Here is a 21,178-nt window from a genome sequence, read left to right as displayed (position 1 = left end):
TGGCAGGGAGGGTAACGATTTCGTGTGAGTCAATTGCCATCTAAGACTTCACCGATCGTTCTGGTTATCTTGCCTTATTCCTCTCAATTATTTGGATTAAATTTGACGGATGGTTGTGTTGCCTCGATTCCAGGCAGATACAATATTTGTGGATGATTTCGGCCATGATCGTGTGGTTATTTAGTTTCAGTTAGGGACTCTAAAAATTATTCTTAATGTAATGTTAGTCAGTAGGGTCAGCAACTAACCCCCCCAATCCCGTAAGAGCTAGTGTTGACATGGGTCCCGACCCGCTGAGTTTCCTACTGTCTGATTCAGTTGAAATAGACTGGGAGTAATCTATTTATTCCAAGTTTACCAAACCATTACAATTAGTACACCGACGTATTAGAGGTACGGAAATTAATACGGAAAATAAATTTACCAAATTTATATGGAAAAGTATTTTAAAGTATCTGACTGTAAACACGAAAATGGAGCTTTGGTGGCCCAATCTATTAAAATTAGCCTAATATTTTGTCAAAATAGCTGTAGTATCCATACTTTAGTTTTAGTTTTCTTTTGTCTTTTAGAATGGTAAAGAAAATCTATTTACAAACTTACCCTAAATTGGATTTCAGCTATTAAGGGACGACTGTTAAAAACATTGTTAAGCTCTTTAAAGTCAGTGCCCAACTTTTCGCTGTTGCCCTCAAATTAAGAAAATAATTTCCATGCTGACGGGAAGGGACAAAGAGTGCAAAGATAACGGCATCAAGTGCGCAGCTTAACGGTACATTAGGTAAACAGTGTTGTCAACTTGTCCTGCCGTGGGGTGGGGTTTGGTTCTATGCTTTAGTATGGGTTCTACAACACTGTATACATACACTTAAAACTTGAAAGTGGGTCGAAAAAGCGGGGTAGCGGCGTCACGAGACGGAACCATTGACCCCATGAATGGAAAAAGCTTCGGGGAGGTCTGAACTCTGAACTAGCGGCAGGGAACAAAGCGGATCTGTGGTGAGAGCGGTGGACCAGGAATTCCATGGCACCGGAAAAAAACGTATCAATTTGCATTAACCACGAAATTGATATGTTCCGCAATTAAATTTAAAAAGACACTAATAAGATTACAAGGATGATTCTTTATACTATGGAATAATGTTTCTTCTCAATAAATTAAAACCAAATATAAGTTATAATTTTTAGCCCTGAGATAAAATTAGGAAAAATAATAATAGTTATATTTAATTGTATTGTACTATAATAATAAAATCAAAGATATTCCACAAATACCTGGATTTTTCTTAGGTGTACCAGCTACTTCCCTCGAATCGTAAACCCCTAAAAAAGGCAAGTTGGGGGCGGTGTTCAGAACGTGTATTTGAAAAGTGACCGAGATAATTTTTGGCATGCTTTGTTTGGTTTTACTTTCACCAGCGGTTCGGCCCTCCTCCCAGCCCATGCAACTTTGATGAGCAGCAGCTGGGTTGCGGTTGAGCCCAGGGGCTTGGGTCTGGTAACGCCCCTCCTCCGCCCCTGGAAAACCCTAACCACCCCAATAAAACCCCCTGCTCGGTGGGTTGTTTAACAAGTAAATTTATGCGTTGCGCGTGGGGAGATTGGGTGGGTGGGAAGAAGCTTAGAGATGGCAGAGCCACCCCCACTCCCTTTATCTTTCTGTATCTCTGGCTCCTCGTAAAAAGCGAATGCAAAGAAATTATTACGATGCCGTATTTTTTGGGGCTTTCCAGGGGGAATGGCTCATCGCAGGGCGTTGCCTTGGCTACCCACCTGAAAAGGGTTGCACAGCCTGTAATTATGTTAATTTTCCGTACACGTAACATTCTCCAAATATTTGCAAATAAATTCCAGAGGCGAAGGGGTCCAACCCTCAGTTGATGAAAATGTTTGCTATCAGCAGGCTGCCAGGTCCAGGCCAGAAAAACAAGCACCGTTCTCGGACATTTATTGGCTTTTGAGCCGGGAGTAAGGCAAAGTGACAGATTGTGCGGAAATTAGCTAAAGAAATGCAAAGTCAATTTCCGCTCTTGTCAATTATCCAGAGCACTTTATTGGCATAATGTTATTGGCAATCACGGGATAGGATATAAACAAAAACAGCCCTTTCCCCAGATTTCCTTGTTAATTAGGGAAAAACAAGAGTACAACGCTACTTGACTGCCTAATCGGAAACAGCGTGTCCACATGGAAACCTCCCAAATCACCCGGCAAACAACTCTAATGAAGCCTGTCTCGGCTTTTGGAGCTCCCTCTCCTGCGGACTAATTGAAAAACTTTCGTACTCCCCCCCAAAACACGTGCCACCCACTGATTTCGTTCGTTGGAGGCACTGCATCACGCCCATCGTTCGTTTTTGTCCGTTTTATAGCCCTGGCTCCTGCCACCGCCTCCTTATCGCCCCCAGGACCTCCTCGTTGCCCTCCGGGATCGCCGCACAAAAGGCCGTAAAAACGCCGCCTGCGCCTCGGTGTCCTGATGTCCGCAATTAAAGGGCAACAACAATGGCAGGCGCGGCAATAAAAGGACCTGCATGAAAAGTTGAATTCCACGCTGGCTGTTCAAGCTATACATATCACGGTGAATTTTTCGCGTAAATACAGCTTTTGGTATGAATGGCATTACGAAATATTGTTGAAAATATTTTTTTATAAAATGCGAATGAGTATTAAGTCTTTAGAGAAATATCTTTTATGTAGGTACTTTTTACCCTGGGAAATGCCTAAAATTTGTGTACATAAACTATTTAAGGGGTTTAAAAATATTTTTCAATTCGATTAATTTAATATTATTTGTTGTTTTCTTTTATGAGTTATTTATAAAACATTTTATATTTTCTAAAGTATGAACCCTTTTGAACTCTGTACATTATATTACTCATACGACGTGTGTTTCATACACAATTTTTTTAAGCTTTGAACTTTTTGCTTTGATGTTTAAAGAAACTTAAGTTTTAACGCCTTAAGCCTCAAAAAAGAAAATGTGATTTTTTTAACTTTTATAAAAATTACACATACGCCAGGTAGGCCAGCTATTAAAAATGTTCAGCGTTATAGTAATCCCCTTTAAATGTGCTAAATATGCATATGGATTTTTTGTTCCACATAGATAGACTATTTTTTCCAATTTATTTGTTTTATGAATTATTAATTCATAGCGCAACAAATGCTCGGCTTGCTGTTGAGGGAAACTTCCTTTCGTAACGTGTATTTTTTTTGGCCAAATTTTTTTTGCGAGGCATCCGCTGCTGTTGCCGTGGCCCTGGAGGCCAGACCCGGGGCTTGGCTCAATTTTGGGCGGGGCTGCTCCGGAGCCAGGTCATCTGCCATGCTCCTGGTCTATCTCCACGTCCTCCGAGCGCCGCGGGGCGTGTGAGGCGTGGATTTATTGGCCGCGCCCGCTGGCAGGCAGTAAAAAAAAAACGAAATTCGCATTAATTTCTTAAATTGAAGCGTCGCCGGAGCAGACAAACGACGCCCAGGGAAGAGGAAGATTACATTTCCTTTTTATGGCAAAATGGTGTGGGCGACGGGAAGGCAATCCAGAAAATCGAAGCGAAGGCAAAGCATAGAAATTGGCAAGCGAACCTGAACCTGATTAAACAGGTCTATTCGATTTAATCTACGTACATAGTATACATAGAATATGTTGGGCTTGTGTTCGTTAATTGGACCGAATTCTTTTGTCTGGGCTCTCCTCTCTCTTTCATATTGTATCCTTCCGTCTTTCTCCCCCGTCGATGAATGAAAAGAGATGGAGAAAGTGCCGCTTTCTTGCCATTGTTCATCGTAAATTTATGCATGACATGGCCATGATTTATCCCGAAATTCTGGTGTAAATTAAAATTAAGTGGATTCTGTTTTTCATCGCAAGCACTGTGAGCGATAAAAGTAATTTATCGATTGAAAATATTAAATTGTGAGCTTTAAGTGAGGTGTTAATAATATGGTTGTTATTAATTATATTATTATTCATTGTATTTACTCAGATTACTCATCAAATAAAAAGAATTTCCTTATTTTTACTTTATTTAAAAAAGCAAGGTCACATTAATCGATTATGGGTAGTGTGACCTTGCAGTATTAAAGGAGGTATGAATAAGCCACACATGTCCTGAATATTTACATTGCGTTTAATTTCAACTTAAAGCCTGACACCTACCCATTCAATTTAAATGCATGCAATTCGGCCGCACTGTACTTAGCGAAACTGGGCCAACAACGATTTGTGCCTCTGCATCCGCCGTCCACAATGATCCATGCCCACATCCTCCCCGTTCCCAGATATCGCCGCATCCAGAGCCACAGTCACAGCCAGAGTTGCGCATCCATCGGACAATGGTGGCCCATGTTTATGGCTTTGGCTGTTGCTGAATGCCTCCATTGGTCAGCTGCGGCTCCCCTCAGAAATGAAACGGGTAACATGGGTTGAAAGTCCTGGGCTGGGAAGCACTGGGGGAAACTATTGAAAGCATCGACAAAGATTTACGAGTCGCATTTATGAGGAAACTTTTGGCCCGGACTCGCAAACTGGATGAGTAATGCATGTTTTGTAATTGCCACCATACATCAATTGTTAGCAGCCAATTTGGCAATCGATATAAAAGGAAAAACGCGTGCGATGACCATTAACACATAATCATCACCCCAAGGCGGTGGGGAAAAATCAAATGGCGGACCGAGTGGCCGCTGGAGGGGCAGTAAAATCCAAAGGACCTTCATTAAACTGCCAGCAAATCCAGCCATGTGTATACTGCCCGGTGTCCTTCGCATCAAGGATGTGCCCGCATTCGCTTTCGCATCCGCAAACGTATACGTGTATTCGTATACGTACGTTTGCTGGCCATCCTGTAATCGCAAATAATCATCCACTTAACGTGGTGAAACTTTATGCCGGAGATGGCGCAGCCAGGCTCTTAACTCGGAATCCTGCCCGGACCCAACTGATTCCCCATGTTTGGAGTCAGCACAATGTGCCCGGGACTGGGACTCGAACTCGGACAGCGCCAGTCATAATAATGTTTATTATTATATGCTTTCTGGCAATCGGGCCCATGCAAACGGCTTGTTTTGTGCACTGAGGGAAATTAGTGATGGTCATCTAATAAAAATCTGATTTATGTCATAGTTTTAAGATCGTTATATACATAAGTAGGATATAGGACATATATTATTCATTTTATTTCCTTACCTTTATTTCACTTTATTTCGTAAGGTCACATTGCTTGCTTTTTGTAGTGTGACCTTGCAGTCTTAAATGAGGTATTGATCCTGTCTAAGTAACTCTCAAATCTAAGAAGGTTTTTTTAAGAAATTAGAAAAAACAATTATGAGGAAGAGGAAGTAAATTAACGAAATAAGAACTGGAAGTGAAAAAAAACAAATGCCCAGTGAAAGACTATGTTTTTTTCCGTGACTTCACCACAAAGGACACGAATGGCCCCAAAGCACTGAAGGAGTGGTTGGATTGCTGTGTATCTCTGCTCTTGACAAGTGAAACGGGTAGCTCGGCCTGGTTATTTTTAGAGCCACTCGTTTGCCTGGCCAAACAATCTCGGGCTGGCATCACATCAAACGTGAATCCAAATCCAAATCCACCGGCGGACTGGCCCTTAAAGGCGGCCTTAAATTCCAGCTGTGGGTTATAAAGCAGCGCGAGAGGAAGTGAAGCCATTTCTAGCGCATCCTGGCCAACGGCTAACATCCTGCCTCGACCCGCCAGAAATTGTAAATTTTCGCTGGTCGACAAACAAAAGCGCAGCAGGATGTGCAAGCCAAACAGTTGCTGAATTTTATTGTCAGTGGATGTACTATATGTATGTATGTCCCTGCTGCATTTTCTGTGGGAGTAACTATGGCTTTTGCCCGATCTCCGGCTAATGCTTTTAACTGGTTCGCTTGGCTTTGGCTCAATAGATTTTTCGGGGCTAAGCTGGAAAACCGAATGACCAACAAATCAAATAGCGGAAAACTTTTATTTTGCAAAAGTTTTGCTCATGCTTCCGTCGGATGGCTGGGTGGCTACCAGTTTCCACTGCTTCTTGGCCAACGCGACCATCTTGGGCCCCATAAATAAGCCAGCAAATTGCATGCTTCGCTGCCTCATCGGATCCTTAAAAGGGGTGGAAAGGGGCCATGGTAAGTGGGCTAGCAAATTGATGGCTTTGTAGCAGTTGTGGTAAAATTTGCTGGCCCTTTGGGCGGTTTTCATGTTTCCTTGAACTCTGACCAGCAAATTGTATTTATGCGTTAATTATTTCATTAACGCCCCATTGAGTAGCGCCTTCTTGGTCTCCGGTTCAGTGGGGTCATCCCCATCCCATCCCCTCCATCGAATTATTCCAGCCTATTGCATTCAAGTGATTTTGATTCTTGGCCTTGGGGGCGTGGTCCTTCGGGCGGTTGTTGTGCAATCGAATGGAAACGGAATGTGAGGCTCATCGAATGGCCTCATTAGGAGACACACACAGATGGGCACGAAATCCCGTGAGTCCTGTCCAAATGTATTTTAATTAAATGCATTCAATTGTGGATGGCAAAAGGGGAAGGGTGGGATCCGCAGAGAACAGTTCTCCCCCAAAGCAATCAATGACTTTGAATTCCTCGATGGGAATTTATTGAACGCGAAAAGGCACTGAAATTAACTCTCGGACAGGTGAAAATTGAGATTGTCCAACAATATAATTCAATGCTTGTAAATTAAGTCCCATATAATACTTTTATATTGAAAAAGCTATCTATACACTTAATGAGTTACTTAAAGTCCTATCCTCTTATCCAAAGAATTAAGCGAATAGTTTGCATAGGAACGAACAGACAATCAGAAAAGGCTAGATAAACTCAGCTACATATGAGCATATAATATGTACCTACAATAAAGACAAAGAAGTCGGAAACTCTTCATCCTACCTGAGTTCTTAAAATATTTAAAATTCCATTAGTTGTCTGTTGGCAAAGAAAAAGTATGTTAGGTAGACAAACTCCTGCGTTGGAATACCGTATGTTTATTTGCAAAATTCCAGGGTTCCAAGAAAGAAAGTTGATTTTCATATTTTAATTTTATTCTTATCAGTGTAAATTTACAATTAATACTTATCTGTTATTAGCTATAATTTATAGCTACAAAGATTGTATTATCTGTGATTCGTAATAAATTCTACAGAAATCATTATGCGCAAATAAATGTTTTTCGTATTTAATTATTTTCACAGATTAAATCAGTATGTCATCTAGGTTATTATACCCCCGAGAATCTGCTTGTCAATATAAAAACAGACGATCAACGACGTTCGCGTTCAGTGGTTATAGACTTTCAGTATGATCAAGCTTGCTGAATATTTCTTGTTTGGCATAATCGCATTTAATCAGTGTGGATTTCTGGATTGTACGCAATCGGTGTGTGTGCTAGAGGATGCTCCAAATCAGTGCGGAGCCTTCTGCTTTTCAGCATTACGTCCGTTTATTGATCACAAGGCCAGGACTATACAGCAATGGAACTCCCATGGTGTCACACTAAACGAAACTCTGGAAAAACTGGATACGATCGAAAGCCTATTGCAGAAAGTTCCATTAATTGCAGAAAGCACATGGAAGACGGAACAGTTGGAGGGTAAATTACAGAAATTACAGACAGAAATGCAGGCGCTACAAGAGAAGTTCGAAAGCCAGTGCGTATATCTTCAGGGAATGATTTCCAAAATTTTATTAAGAAATTCCTATGATTATTACGAGCTAATCGGCACAAGGCTGTTTTACATCGAAAACTCAAAAATATTGAATTTCAATGACGCTGAAAAGACCTGTCGCAAGTTGGGTGGTCATCTGGCGACCTTTCAGAATCAACAAGAGTTAACTGAAATCAAAGAGAAGCTCAAAGAGGGATACTCCTACTGGCTGGGCATCAACGATCTGGCCAAAAGCGGCGATTACGTATCCTTCGCTTCCGGAAAGCAACCAACTTTTTTCCATTGGGGCGATTCTCAGCCCTACAACGAAAATGCCATTGACCACTGCGTATCACTTCAAAATTACGCAATGTATGTCGTTTCGTGCTCAGAAGGACATCCCTTCATTTGTCAAGCAGATGAAAATTAGGTGTTATATTTTGTATAGCGTTTTATTTAAATGTTATTTTATTATATACAAAGGGAATTCAGGAAATATTTAAGAAATACAAATGAATAAAGTCATTATTTGGAAACAACGCTTCCCTACTCATTTACTTACTTTCTATTTTTTGATCTTTTTTATTTGTTTGGTCAAAGGCGTTTCAAAAGGATTGCAATCCCACACACTTCCGGTGCGATTTGTCTCTACGTGGTCTGCCGTGACTGCAGGTAGTTACAGATCCTTATATATCCTCATAATCTAAGTCCTCGTTAGAGGTATCGCACAATTGCTGTTCCATGCTGTTCCAGTTTTGGGTTGATCTTCCCGGTTTGCTCAGTCTCTTAAATGCCTTTTTAAAACTTACTACCTTCTCGTGAATAGGTCTTGAAGTACTGAAAAGGCGATGTGTCAATTTAGCCATAACTATCAGCAACACTACACCGACGAGCAGGTAAATCACTGTTAAGGCGGGACTGGGTATACCTCCCTTAATTTCCATGTGGCCTTGGGAATTACCCTTCGTTGTGCGATTATTGGTAGCGGTTTCTGGAGAATTTTAAATAGATACATTTATGTTCAATGTGAGGTGAAACAATTATACGAAAAAGGAAATTATATTACCAAAAATATAAAATTATATTTAAGAAAAATATCATTATAATATCAATGTTATTAAATGGTTACCTGTAATATTTTTGCGAATAGCTGTGAATGGCTTGGTTGTTGTTATTTGGTAGGTTGTTTTTGCATAAACCCTTTTGGTTGAAGTTTCATATGTTGTAAATAATTTTCTTGCATTCGTTGTCCGTGGTGTTGTTAAAAGCATGGTTGTCTTTGAGGTTGTTGCTTTGCTTTTTGTTGTTTTTGGAGAAATAGTTGTTATTCCTCTCGCAGTTGTCGTTGACCGTGGTGAAGAGGTCGTTGGCATTGATGGGATTAGTTCACCATCTGACCCTATATCCAGCCCCTTGACGCATTTCTCGAAGTAATTGGGACAACAATTATAGTTTAGAAGGCACTTATCATCACATCCACAACCCATGACGATACCCTCATCGGAAAATAGTGGGCTCCCAGGACTTATGGACCCACAACGACCCGTGCAACTCATCATGTCGAATACCAAAGGATCTTCGCTGCTGGATATTGCTGATATCGTTGGTTCTGTGGTGGTGGTATACCCACTCACTTCACAATCTTTGCCCGTCATCAGCTTCACGTCATCGATGGCAATGTCTCCGAATTGGGAATTCGCATCCGTGGCCGTGAAGATCACCTGGAAATCCTCCTGCATTTCGTCGATGGTGATCGTGTGCTCTAGCCAGTGGGTTCCCTGCGAGCCAGCCATCTCGAATTTGCTGCAACTGAAGGGAAAATATATAAATATATATTTAATATAATAAAATAATTAATAATTTCAAGAGAATAAATTTACTTGTTCCTGAATCTGTGCCACATGTCGGCAATTCGCATCGATACGGGTTTTACGGACACCACCAGTCTATCCACTCCAGCTCCAAACATAAAGTAGTGGAACCGAAAGCAGCATGCCTTCTGTACACAAAGGGATCTCGGATAGATGGGTGATATGAAATGATAGCTCCCATAAGCCTCAATTCGGGACTCCATGAGCATGTAGTGTCCTCCGGAATTGTTGCTAAACGTGTGATCGTATCGGGGTCCCGTTCTTATGTCGTGAAAATCCGTCGCCGCGCTAATTCGCTTCCATGGTACCCAGATGGGCTCCTCCGACTCCCAGCCGCACTGATCTTCGCTTTCAAAGTCGCAGGAGTGATCTGCGGTGCGGTTGTTCCTTTGACAAGATCCCAACTGGTTGCTCCACTTTTCTCCATCGCAGAAGGCAGTGCGATTTCCAACCACCACAAAACCATCTAAACACACTATTTCCGCCTTTAAGAAATCATCTAGAACACGTCCGTTTTCAGGATCCTTGGGCTTTTCGCATCCTCTAGCTATAAGGAGGAACCAACGAGAAACAAACAGTATAAATTATTGAAATTTATATAAATATGTTTCAAAATCTCTTGAAACTCACTGGCACAGAATGGTTTTTCCTCCCGAAGGCGACCATTTTGATCGCAGGACTGAAAAGATTTTCCTTGCAGCGTGTACCCGTGATTGCACCGAAAAATTACAAAATTCTTCGCTGTATTATAATAAAAGCCATTCTCCAAACTTAAAGATCCATTACAGTTTCCACTTGTTTGATCTGCACTATATATTAGGAGAATAACCGCCAGAGTCCATAAAAACTCCATATCTCAGAATATTTCTGTAATTTATGTTTGTATCCTAGAGTCTTATAAACACAGCTGCAATCCGATGCTCTATTGTATTTCAAGTCGAGCTGTTAAGGGCGGGTTTCTAGTCAGCTGATTTTTGCAGCTGCATGAAAATCTATGTTACCGTTCCTTAAATCGATTTTCTATATATATCGAATCCTTTTTGACAATCGATTTTTTTGGTACGGCCATATTTTAAATATTTTTTTGAAATCTGAAAAAATTAGAATTAAAAAGAAAATCTAAAATTAAATATGATAACTTTTTAAAATTTAAATTAAATAAAATCATTCATAACTTTTTCAATTAGAAAAGTTTTTAAAATTATCTTGTTGGGAAACAAAATCGGATTTCTTTCCCTAAAAAAAAAGTCTGTTGATTCTATGATTTTCTAACCCATTAAAAATTAATGAATTCATATGCCTGATGGGTTTTCACATAATATCCGTAAATAAGCAGTCTTTTATTTACTGCCATCCACTCTTCCAAATAATGGTAACGCACAATTTCAGTCATTAAGAAGCCCCCATCACTTTTCGTTGCAAGGGTGGCTGGAAAGGGGATTCTGGGCTCCTCCAGGGGCAGGTAAAAATAAGCTGAACATCAGGTGTAAGTAAATGAAAGACCGAGTAAGAATAAGAGAAAAGTGAAACGCCAACATGAGCAGCTCATAAAAACTCAACAAGGCGAAATGTTTAGGTTTAAGTGGGCGTCCTTATGGGGCAGGATGGGGATGGGGATGAGGGCATGGTTGGGTGGGTGGGTGATTTTGTTGACTGGGTTGGCTGGCTGGCTTACCGGAATGAAGCCGCCTGCATGCCATGGCATGCCCTGCCTGCATTTAGCTAATCCACAAGTTTAGCACAACAAAGGCAAAAGGCAAGGAAGGTACAACTCAAGGTCCTTGCGACGATGACTACGAGTGGAAATGGCCGAGGACGAGGGGCTGGGACTGCCGTAAGTGGATGCGGGACGACGACTACTTGACAGTCTTGGCTCGGCTTTGTTTCTGTGGCCCCAAGCCACCCTTTACCACCCTAGTCAACCCGGTTCCACCCAGGTCTCTAAGGTCCACCCTGCACCAGCCCTCGCCAAAAATGATGGCTGCATCTTAAATTGTGTTTCTTGAATTTTGTATTTTCTTGCCAGCAGTCTGGGAGCTCAAAATTTCCAGCTCTGACCTGCTCGCATATGTAAATTGATGGCTTTGTTTGTCTTTCGGGCTCAGCTTCAAATTCGTAAATCCGTTGAAAATCCTTTTTAACTTTTAATGATGGGGCCGCTGTGCCAGAAAGTGGGCCAATGTTTTCCCATGGGATTTGCGTAAAGTATCTGCTAAAAGCTTTCCCCATTCCGTTTGCCAGTCGCCGTTATTTTGGCCAAAAAGGCAGCGCTAACCGCATCGACATCGACATCCTTCCTTCCTCCCCCTTTCTTTTCCACCCAGGAGTCAACATCAATTTCGTTTTCATCAATTTTGGTCTGAGGAAAATGGTGGAAATGGGCGGCTGCTCAAGCTGCCGATTCCAACATGGCCAGAAACGAGGCCAAGAGAAGCGAGACAGAGAAAGAGAAAGAGAAAAGGGGCGAAAGAGGGAGAGAGAAAACTTTGGCAACTTGGGAATGTTCAACTTAGTTTTCATTAATTTGTTGTTTTAGTTGGACCACTTATAAAAAGTTGGCTTAATCTTTTGGCTCTCGGATGACTACAAATTTAAGTGAGTAGTTTTGCTACGTATTTTCTGATCGGCCTTTCCATAATGGAAAAGCTTCCAAAAGAAACAATAAAAGTTCATCCAATTTCTAGAAAGTCTTTCCTTTCCCGTTCTCTGGGGTTGATTTATATTTGTTAATGATCCATTAATTCAAAGCCAAACTTTACTTGTCTCATTTCTAGACATATACGGTCTTTGCTTTATTATTCTTTACCTGATTTACCAGTACTTAATTTTCCATTTTCAGTTGGTTAATTTATGCATTTAAATTTCATATATGATTCATTAGTGTTTCTGGTGATGTATGAATGTGATTTGTTTATTTTTAATGTACCTTTATTATTAATGATCCATTGAATTAAATGAAAAGTTAAGAGCGGTCTTACTTTTTAGATCTGTCAATTAATTGTATGCTAATTGAAATGATTCTGAAAAGGAAACCATTATATCAAGGCAGTATACAAAGCAGCTCCGTTAACCAATTTCGGCTGAATTTTCCTAACCATTTTCGGGAAATTCATTGACTGAGCTGCGCCGCACTTCATCCTTGATTTGTTATTACACCTTTTTGGCACTCAGGGAACATACATTTTTAATTGGCCCCGTTGCTGTGGCGCCAGTTTAGAAATTCGAATCCGTAATTTGGTTTATACTTGGCTATACGCCCAAGACAAATGCCTGGCAATTATTGGAGTACGAAGAAGGGGTATGTGGGTATCCTGTTTCCGGCCAAACAAGGACGCACAAACCAATACACTCTCACCGAATCTGAAGCACGTGCGCAAATTATCTTCAAGGCGAGAGCCTGAATAAAATAACAGCTGCAAACAGACGCATAAACAAATGACGATGATGGCAACACTTCTCTCTAGGCACATCCATCCATTTACTTCCCAAACCAACCCAACCCATCCCAGGACACGGGCTAAACTCATTAATTATCGAAGAGTCCCTGGAGGGGGATGCAGGATGCAGGACAGTGCCGTGACCAGCCATGAATACACCATTGTATTTGTAATCAACTTTGCCAATGAGCATCAAATATGCTTTATGTGCCTTTCGATTGTTCGTCCTTAATGATGGGTCGACTTAGCATAAATTATTTGCCATCAATAGCTCTGCTTATTTATGGTGTGTGGGTCTGGGAATTGGGAAAAGTTTTTGACAATAATATATTTACCATTTAAGGTTGTTTTATCTCTTTCTTAGTGAAATCAGGTTATGAAATTCTACTTAGGTTGAGTTAAACATATCTAAAATATTTGTACCTTTTATAATACTTTTGAAATTGGATGTCTCCGCTTCCATTATTTAATTTTATTTCTTAAAAAATAGATAACATATTTTAAACATGCCTTAAAGATCCTTAACAACGTCTAAACAAATTACGATTGAAAAACCGCCAAAAATGGAAACTTTCGTAAAAAATTCTTCGTAAATCATCTTAATTAAATAACGAATCGATTGGTATTCACACTTTGAGATTTTATTATTTTACCTTTTTCTCAAAAAATGTGAGGAAAAACCTCTTAAAAAAAGAAAATTTTTGTCGAAAGTCTTGTCCATATGTTGTTGAATTAAGACATTTTTTTGAATTAAATTCCCATTTCTTGTGAACCAAGTAAGCAACGATCCCAGTTTCAAATGTCTGGCTTTAAGGTCGTCTATGCCTGCCGCTATTGTGGCAATATAATCGGCTACAAATCCTGCAAATTAAATGAGACGCCCTATGATTTGCTATTGACCAGGACCTTTAACCTAATACAAAACGACAGGATCGGAGCGACGGATGGGGAGAGGTTCCAGCATCTGCACTGCTCCAAGTGTCGCACGGAATTGGGTCTCCTTTGTCTGCAGAGCGAACGGAATGCACGACTGAAGGGACTTTCGCTGCTCGAGAAGGTTCATCTGGTGGTTTACGACTCGTATGAGGTGCCATTCGAAATGCCTTCAGCCCACGATGACTGATGGAGCGTGTAAAAATAAAGTTTCGCAGGAACAATTAACAATTCAAGTGACTCGGTTGCCATGTCTGCCGTTGACGCGTGGTCCCTTGAACGCCTTTGATGTGTGTTATATATTTGACTTTTACACGAGCTTGTCACTTGGGAATGTTTTGGCAAGCGTTAAAATTATTTGCTCGACTTGCGACAGTCGGAGCATTAATCAAAATCAATCCAAGGATTCCTTGGCCCAAAATCGTGCCCAGACGACATGCGGCACTCTGCCATCCTTCACAGTTTCAAACAAAAGTCTGTGCCAGGCACGTGAAAAGAAAACCAAGAAAAAATTCAAAATAATTTGCACTCGGCGATGTGACAGTTGGGCGCCAGTTGCAAAAGGCACATCCTTCCCCTCGGCGGAAATTAAAACGCTCCTCTTCCTTCAGCTGTCTTCGAGGCTCAAAGGCAAAAGGCAAAGGCATTTTAATGATTTTAATTAACTGCATGTTTGCCTGTAATTACAACGGCAACAATGCAATTACGGCACATGTACAGCACTGGGTGGCCATAAACAACCAGGACGGGGTCAGAGGGCAAGGCCATCTGGCCGCCTGTCTTTTGTCATCCCACTGAAGGCCCTCCCCAATCCCATTCCCAATACCCCCGTACCCAGGAGTTCCTCCATCTCCTTCGACTGGGTGACACACCTCGGATGACAGAATAATTACATGCAGAGCCACCGGGCCCCTCTTTCATTTGCCTTTTGTCTCCCAGCTGGAGGATATTCCTGGAGAGCGTTGCCAGAGTAGTGCATCATGGAACATGGGAGCCGTACAGGGGGGGCTTCTTTCCCAGATGAAACTAAAAATCTTCCATAAAACTATTAAATTGCTTCGGTGTAAGAGGAATATGAATGGCTTCATTTGAGGAACCCAAGGTGCTTAAAAGTAGGCAACGTCATTCTCGATTCAAAATATATTTTCATTTTGGAAAGAATGTAAATTTACTTACTTCCTAAAAGAATATATACGACATTTTTATAAAATATTTTGAATAAATTATATTCGAAAAATGTATTTATTTAGTCCAAAAGAATTTTATTCTTTTTTTAAATTAAATTTAATTATCTAAAAGTTGTTCAAAATGTATACCTTTTCGTTTTAAACTGATCTAAAAGAAGTCCAGTTGTCAACATCGACGTTTATTAAATTATAGCCAGACCGCCCTCAACCCCTTTTGGCCAACGTCCTTGGCCTTGGCACTTATTACTAATACGACATGTGGCCCCGTTTGCAAGGTACAAGTGTAATTATAGCCAGCAAATGTCCTGTCGCTGTCCCTGAGTGTCACGGATGCCGGGCAATACTTGTTGCTTTCTGTCAGCGGCAGCGGAAAAGGGGGCGAACGAGCGGAAAGTGGGAGGGGCCGGCTCTATTGTGTGCTCAGTGACCGTAAATATCAAGTAATTTTCTGCAATTTTTCTACGCTGCCAATTGATTTATGGCTTGCTGCCGCCATGGCCTCCCATTGCCATTCCACCATTCCGCCCTTCCTGTCGCCGCCGCCCACTTTGCTTTGTTTGCAAAACAAAAGGCAAGCCAAGTGAGCGTTGTCCTTCCACAATAACAACGAAAACATCCCAGGATGGCAAAGGACTTGTATGCATGTTGAGCCAGTGCCTGTCAAGTGGTCGTCATTCTCTAGACGTTTGCAAAAAAATTAAAAAATATTAGGCAAATATTACAAAATCTTAAATATCTACTCTAATTTTAAAATAAATAATAAGACTCATTACAAGATTTTTTAGGAACTTAAAATATTTAGACTTTATTTCGCTTGAAAAAAAATATTTCTGCCCAAAGTATCGGATAAATCTCAGGCAAAATTTGCAATCAATGGAAGTATAAAATATTATAAACCCAATTCTAAGTACTTTTTTTAATAATTCAAAATTCTTTTAATTTAAATGATTTAAATGTAACATCCAAATTCCGAATAAAAATCTGAAACCATTTGAATTATTAATATTATTTATGGAAGTTATGAAAATAAAAATTTATATTTTATTATTTATTGAATTGTTAATTTATGACCTTAAACCAATTTCAAATATTTATTTTGCCATATCCGCAATATATTTTAATGAGAAGCGAATAAAAATAATAATGCCATTTTTCGTCTGTGTATCCAGAATTGTGGCGCCTGTCGTTGCTACCCAAAAAGGCATTAAGGTTTGTCATCTCACACCCCTAAACCTCCACCCTCCAAACCTTCCCCCGCTGCACTCGAAATCAGCTCGGCATGGGGCGTGGCCATTTTTGTGACGTTTAACAAGAAAATTCGTTTAGTAAATTTCATTTACATTTCTGTGTCGAACAGCAAAAAGGGCGAAAATGTAGCGAAATAAAAGTAAAGAATAAACAAGCAAAATAATTTGCCTGCGTCATTTTTTGTGCTCTGGTCCGGCACTTGATAACCTTCGGGTCCCTCATAAAGTTGCCTGGCCTAATAAGGCGTTGCGTTACTCATACGCCACGTGGTGCACAGCAAGGATTCAGTAATGCGAGCCCAATGTGAAGCCCAGTGGGCGTAAACTATTTATGCATGTACATACTCTGCTTCAACACGATTTCGCCTCCCATTTTCCCCTGCACTTTCCGCATGCAAATGGAGTAATTTGATTTTTTCCCGGACCTTGGCTGCAGGAATTTACTCCTGGGAATGAGTGGAACCCAGAGGCGGAGGCGGGGGGATTGGGGAGCCTCTAATGGGTTGCCAAGTGCAGGATAAGTTTTACTAATCAATCGATACATTCATCGGCAAAGTGACTTTAATCAAAAAGCTGAATAAAACAACTTTATGTATAGAACATATTTTAAAAAAATTAGTTACATAAAATGAGTTAAATTTTCTTTCTTTCAGAAGTTGAATTGGATTTTAGTTCAGATTTTAAATGAAATATTATTTTTTTTTAATTTTTCTTTTAATTATACAATTTTTAATTTTATTTTGTAACTTTTTAAACAAAAAAAAACCCTTTATTTTTAAATACAAATTTAAATGCGAAGAAACACTTAATTGTAAAATAATTATATTTGTTATGTAAATTATTTGATTCACTTAATGGTCGATAAGTCTTTTAAGTCTGAAATTTATCTAACCACTTTTAAGTGAAGATGTTCCCAATTAGCATAATCTATCCCTAATATACCATATATTCATAAGTGGTTGCGCGCTTACCTCTTCAAACCTTATCCATTCTTAAAGCCCCAATTAATTTTTGTGTATGCAGTCATGCAAATGAGCTGGTTTCGCCAGGTTGCTTGGCAACCCTGTGCAGCTTGTCGGCTTTTGGCCTGAGTTTCCCCTTTGGCAGCGGATCATGTAACATGTTTATGGCCATCTAGTCAACTGCACAGTGCTGCCATCGCTTAGCTTGAAAAACAGGACAGATAAGCCACAAAAAACAGGGAAAAAAAGGACAAAAAATTTAAAAAAAGGACAAAAAAAAGGACAAAAGTAAATGCGCCTCCATTTTTCTGTTTTTACCAATGGGTTGTATATTTACTTAGTATAAATGGATTTTAAATAAAATTCAATTATGTAATGATCTAATGCTCCCGACTCACAACCTTCTTTGTTTGATCATTTTACCATGGTAAATTTTTATGCGTATACGTAATAATCTAAAATTATTAAAATAATAAAAGCATTTCAAGTAACTATATTGGTAATACAAAAAAATTTAATCTGCGTCAAACCCGAATAAGAGTCGTTGAAATTTTTTTCTGACAAAAAAGCAGAGAGTAAAAATTGAGAAATTTTTAAAGTGTTTTCCTCTTTTTTTTTGCTACAGAAAAAATCGTACCATAAAGAAAATCCATCGACTGCTTTACGTCTCTTTAATAATTTGTAAAAAAAATTATTTTTTAAGAGCCGAACTATAAAAATGATGGTTAGAAAATCATTTTAGCATATAAAAACAGGTTTATACACTTTCGACTAGCAAAAATAACACTCAAAACCTTATTTTTGAAAAAAGGACAGATTTCCGGATAGGGGATGTTTGAAATTTTTTCCGGATAAAGCCGTTAAAAAAAGGACAGATCTGTCCGGAAAAAGGACAAAATGGCAGCACTGCAACTGCAGCCATATTTTCATCTCATTTCAGCCATGCCCTGTAGCTGTGTCCCTTTCTGGTTGGATTGGGTTGGGTCGTAATTTCAAACCGTTGCGCTGACCGCAGTGGGAAAAGGGGAATCCCGGGGGCAGGAGTTCTACACGCGAATCGACCGCAGGAAAACGCGTTATGTTGACCTTTCGCCTGGCTCTAGGCTCTCTCACTATCCACGAAGGACATTAAAATGCAAGCTGTGTCAGGGATGAAAAAAAAGAGCTAGAGTTGCTGCATTCGGCTCACTTTATGTGCAGATTTTTCCCTTTGGATTCAGGGCTTTATTTATGACCCCCAAGGGCAGGCACATACATGCACAGCTCCACCTAGAAGATTTACGATTGCGGGTCTTATTAAGCATAAATTAGGAAATGTCTCTTGCTTCCTTGCTGGCAATTTCCCTTTCAGGGAAAACGAAATCGAATTTAGACACTTTGAAGTCACTCAGCCTAATCGCATTTACGGCAATCAAATGTAAACACATCAACCGAAATCTTGTTCAGCGATGGCAGTGGGTATTAGAAAATATTCATTGCCGTAAGCTAAATTGAAATACCTAAATTTGGGTTTTCTTTTTGGCTGATCAATGTGAATGTCCTGAAATGAGTGGAATTTTCACGCTTCAATACGGACATTAAAGCGTGAAAAGGTACTCGTACTCCCCATCATGCCTACCAATAATGTATGCAAATCCAATTTAGCGCTCCATAAGCTTTATTAGATGACAAAACTTGACACGCGTTTGATGGATACACATGTAGCTACTAGCTACCTAAAATTGATTGACAAACTGACTGAATGACTGGCCGTGCGATTAGTGTAACCACTGTAATTTCATTTAGTGGGCCAGTCCAGAAAATCACCCACTTGTGTTTGTGTCCTGTTCGAAATGAAGTTCATTCGGCCACAGAAGTCAATCGATTGTTGGTTGCGTTATGGGCTTTCGGTGCCTTAGCCCCTTCCTGACATCCATTTGTCCACAAAATTGAAACCGCAACAAGTTCCAGCTGCTATGACATGTGACCAAATGAAGCAATCAAGGCTCGTGATGATGGGAAAAATGTCACTTGGCTTGGAAGAAAATGCATTTATTGCTAGTGGCTTTCTTGAAAAATTAAGGATGTAATTGTACCTTGCAATTGTTACCTACAAATTAGTTTTTCGTTTGGAAAAGACGAGTAACTTTCTTTATTAAATATTTTTTTAATATTTACAATATTTTTTTCCTTCTGAATGCAGCAGATTTTGGATTATTGATTGGAATAAAAAAGTTATAAATTATTAGCAAAGATAATTGACTATAAATAAATATATACACATAAATAACCACATTTGTGAACTAACATTTTTATTAGGGTTTTTCATTTTCATTTTAAGTTCAAGAATATAAATTTGATATTTATGAAATGCTTTGGGAGTCGCTCGCAATCAATTTAACTTTTGATAGCGGAACATATAACCCATAAAGAATCCAATTAATTTTGGTGGATCTTTTTGGGCCTGAAGGCACATATTTTTTCTTGGGCATCAGTCAATCAGCTTGATCCCCCCGAAAATCTGCTTATTATCATACCGCCATCCATCATATGGCATATAGTTAAACGAATATATGGAGTCCTGTGTGGGACGATTTGATATATGTGGGTCCGTGTATTTGCCGGGGATCAGGGAGCAAGGAACAGGGACCAGGAACCAGGGGGAAACCAATTTCAGTGTTTACTTATGCATATGGCACACAATAGAGAGTGGGTGTGTAAAAGGGGCGGTCCCATCAAATGTTCTACGTGTCCTGCAGGTGCAGAGAAGAGGCAACAAGAATAACAAAGGGGAGTCGAATAAACTTTACTCTGATGCCTCCTGATGATGATGTACGACTGAAAGGGGGCGAGGCAAGTCGAAGAAGGATGGGCGAAAGAGCCTTGGGCCGGCATTATCATTCAACCCATATCCACAAACACATAGGGCACGTGACGGTTTCTGTTGTGCGTGTGTGAATCTGCACGGTAAGAAATAAAAATAATACAAAATGAGTTTTCATTTTCATAAGCCTAAGAATTAAACAATTACTAAACCCTATTGTAACATAAAATAAAGCAATATTTCAATAAATTCTACATCTTAAAAATACTGAATATTTATTACTGTTCAGAAAATAATTTAAGAGTATAAGAACATATATTTTAAATACTTATTCCTTGACCTACACTTATAAAGAATTTTTAAAAATGCATAGCCTTAAAAAACCTATGATATTAAAAATATTTTATGTAGCTTAAAATATGAAAAATTATTTTTAAAATATTATAACTACTAAGGACATTATTACTCATTTTCCCTCAGTGTGTTGCCGACTGCTCCGGTTTTCTGTTCCCTGTCCCATCCCTCCCGTTCCTGTTGCGCAAAATCCAAACTAATAATGACATTTTGCGAATTATTCCACATCGCAGCCTGCTTGACACACTGACACTGAACCGGCGAGCAATAAAAGCGGCAGCAGGAAGATGAGAAAGGGGCATCCCGAGGAGCAGGAGCAGAAGCAGGAGGATACTGCAACAGGAGCCAGGCTGATGGTGGTGTAAAATTTATTTGCTGCCAGGACCCGTCACGTTTTCCAGCGTATATGTGTGTGTGTGTGAGTGCGAGGGCCATAAAGCTTCCCATCCGACTTCGCACCCAGTCGAAAAAAGGGGGAATCACCAAGTAAACACGACTGCCAGAAGATAGAAGATATATAGAAGGATCTTGGGAGGAATCTTGAGCAGGGTATCCCCGAAGCGAAGCCTTTTTCTCTCGTCTAATACAAAGTCGTTGCTGGCAAATGAAAATGTTGCCTCGCTTTTCCATTGAATTTATTATCCTGCTGATTGCGTAACATTTATTCATGTCAATTAGCCTTGGCAGCAAATGCAAAAATGCTGTTGATGCAGCTGTCCCC

The 21,178-nt window shown here is 39.9% G+C and overlaps 3 protein-coding genes across 3 annotated transcripts; 2 read left to right on the top strand and 1 right to left on the bottom strand.

The window, feature by feature from the left end:
• The first annotated feature begins 7,316 nt into the window (after positions 1-7,316).
• On the top strand, positions 7,317-8,093 carry LOC108055093 (accessory gland protein Acp29AB-like). Its single transcript, XM_017138296.2, has one exon. The coding sequence runs from the start codon at positions 7,317-7,319 to the stop codon at positions 8,091-8,093; it is 777 nt and encodes a 258-aa protein (XP_016993785.2).
• On the bottom strand, positions 8,066-10,416 carry Sr-CII (Scavenger receptor class C, type II). The gene is made up of 4 exons (XM_017138312.3): positions 10,165-10,416; positions 9,544-10,081; positions 8,793-9,472; positions 8,066-8,654 (listed from the first exon to the last, which is right to left on the bottom strand). The coding sequence occupies exons 1-4, from the start codon at positions 10,385-10,387 to the stop codon at positions 8,350-8,352; spliced, it is 1,746 nt and encodes a 581-aa protein (XP_016993801.2). The 5' UTR covers positions 10,388-10,416; the 3' UTR covers positions 8,066-8,349.
• Positions 10,417-13,743: 3,327 nt separating this feature from the next.
• Positions 13,744-14,987, top strand: LOC108055094 (uncharacterized). Its single transcript, XM_070213402.1, has one exon. It carries the CDS (start codon positions 13,771-13,773, stop codon positions 14,092-14,094), a length of 324 nt encoding a protein of 107 aa, XP_070069503.1. The 5' UTR covers positions 13,744-13,770; the 3' UTR covers positions 14,095-14,987.
• The last annotated feature ends 6,191 nt before the right edge of the window (positions 14,988-21,178 follow it).

Source organism: Drosophila takahashii, chromosome 2R (assembly GCF_030179915.1).
Source record: "Drosophila takahashii strain IR98-3 E-12201 chromosome 2R, DtakHiC1v2, whole genome shotgun sequence".
Classification (NCBI taxonomy): domain Eukaryota; kingdom Metazoa; phylum Arthropoda; class Insecta; order Diptera; family Drosophilidae; genus Drosophila; species Drosophila takahashii.
This window is presented reverse-complemented; position numbering and strand designations above follow the sequence as displayed.

Coding starts and splice junctions, on each gene's coding strand:
- LOC108055093 (XM_017138296.2), top strand. CDS start 7,317: ATGATCAAGCTTGCTGAATATTTCTTGTTTGGCATAATCGCATTTAAT.
- LOC108055094 (XM_070213402.1), top strand. CDS start 13,771: ATGTCTGGCTTTAAGGTCGTCTATGCCTGCCGCTATTGTGGCAATATA.
- Sr-CII (XM_017138312.3), bottom strand. CDS start 10,387: ATGGAGTTTTTATGGACTCTGGCGGTTATTCTCCTAATATATAGTGCA. Junction 10,082..10,164: donor GGAAAAACCATTCTGTGCCA/GTGAGTTTCAAG, acceptor TCCTCCTTATAG/CTAGAGGATGCGAAAAGCCC. Junction 9,473..9,543: donor TGGCACAGATTCAGGAACAA/GTAAATTTATTC, acceptor TTTTCCCTTCAG/TTGCAGCAAATTCGAGATGG.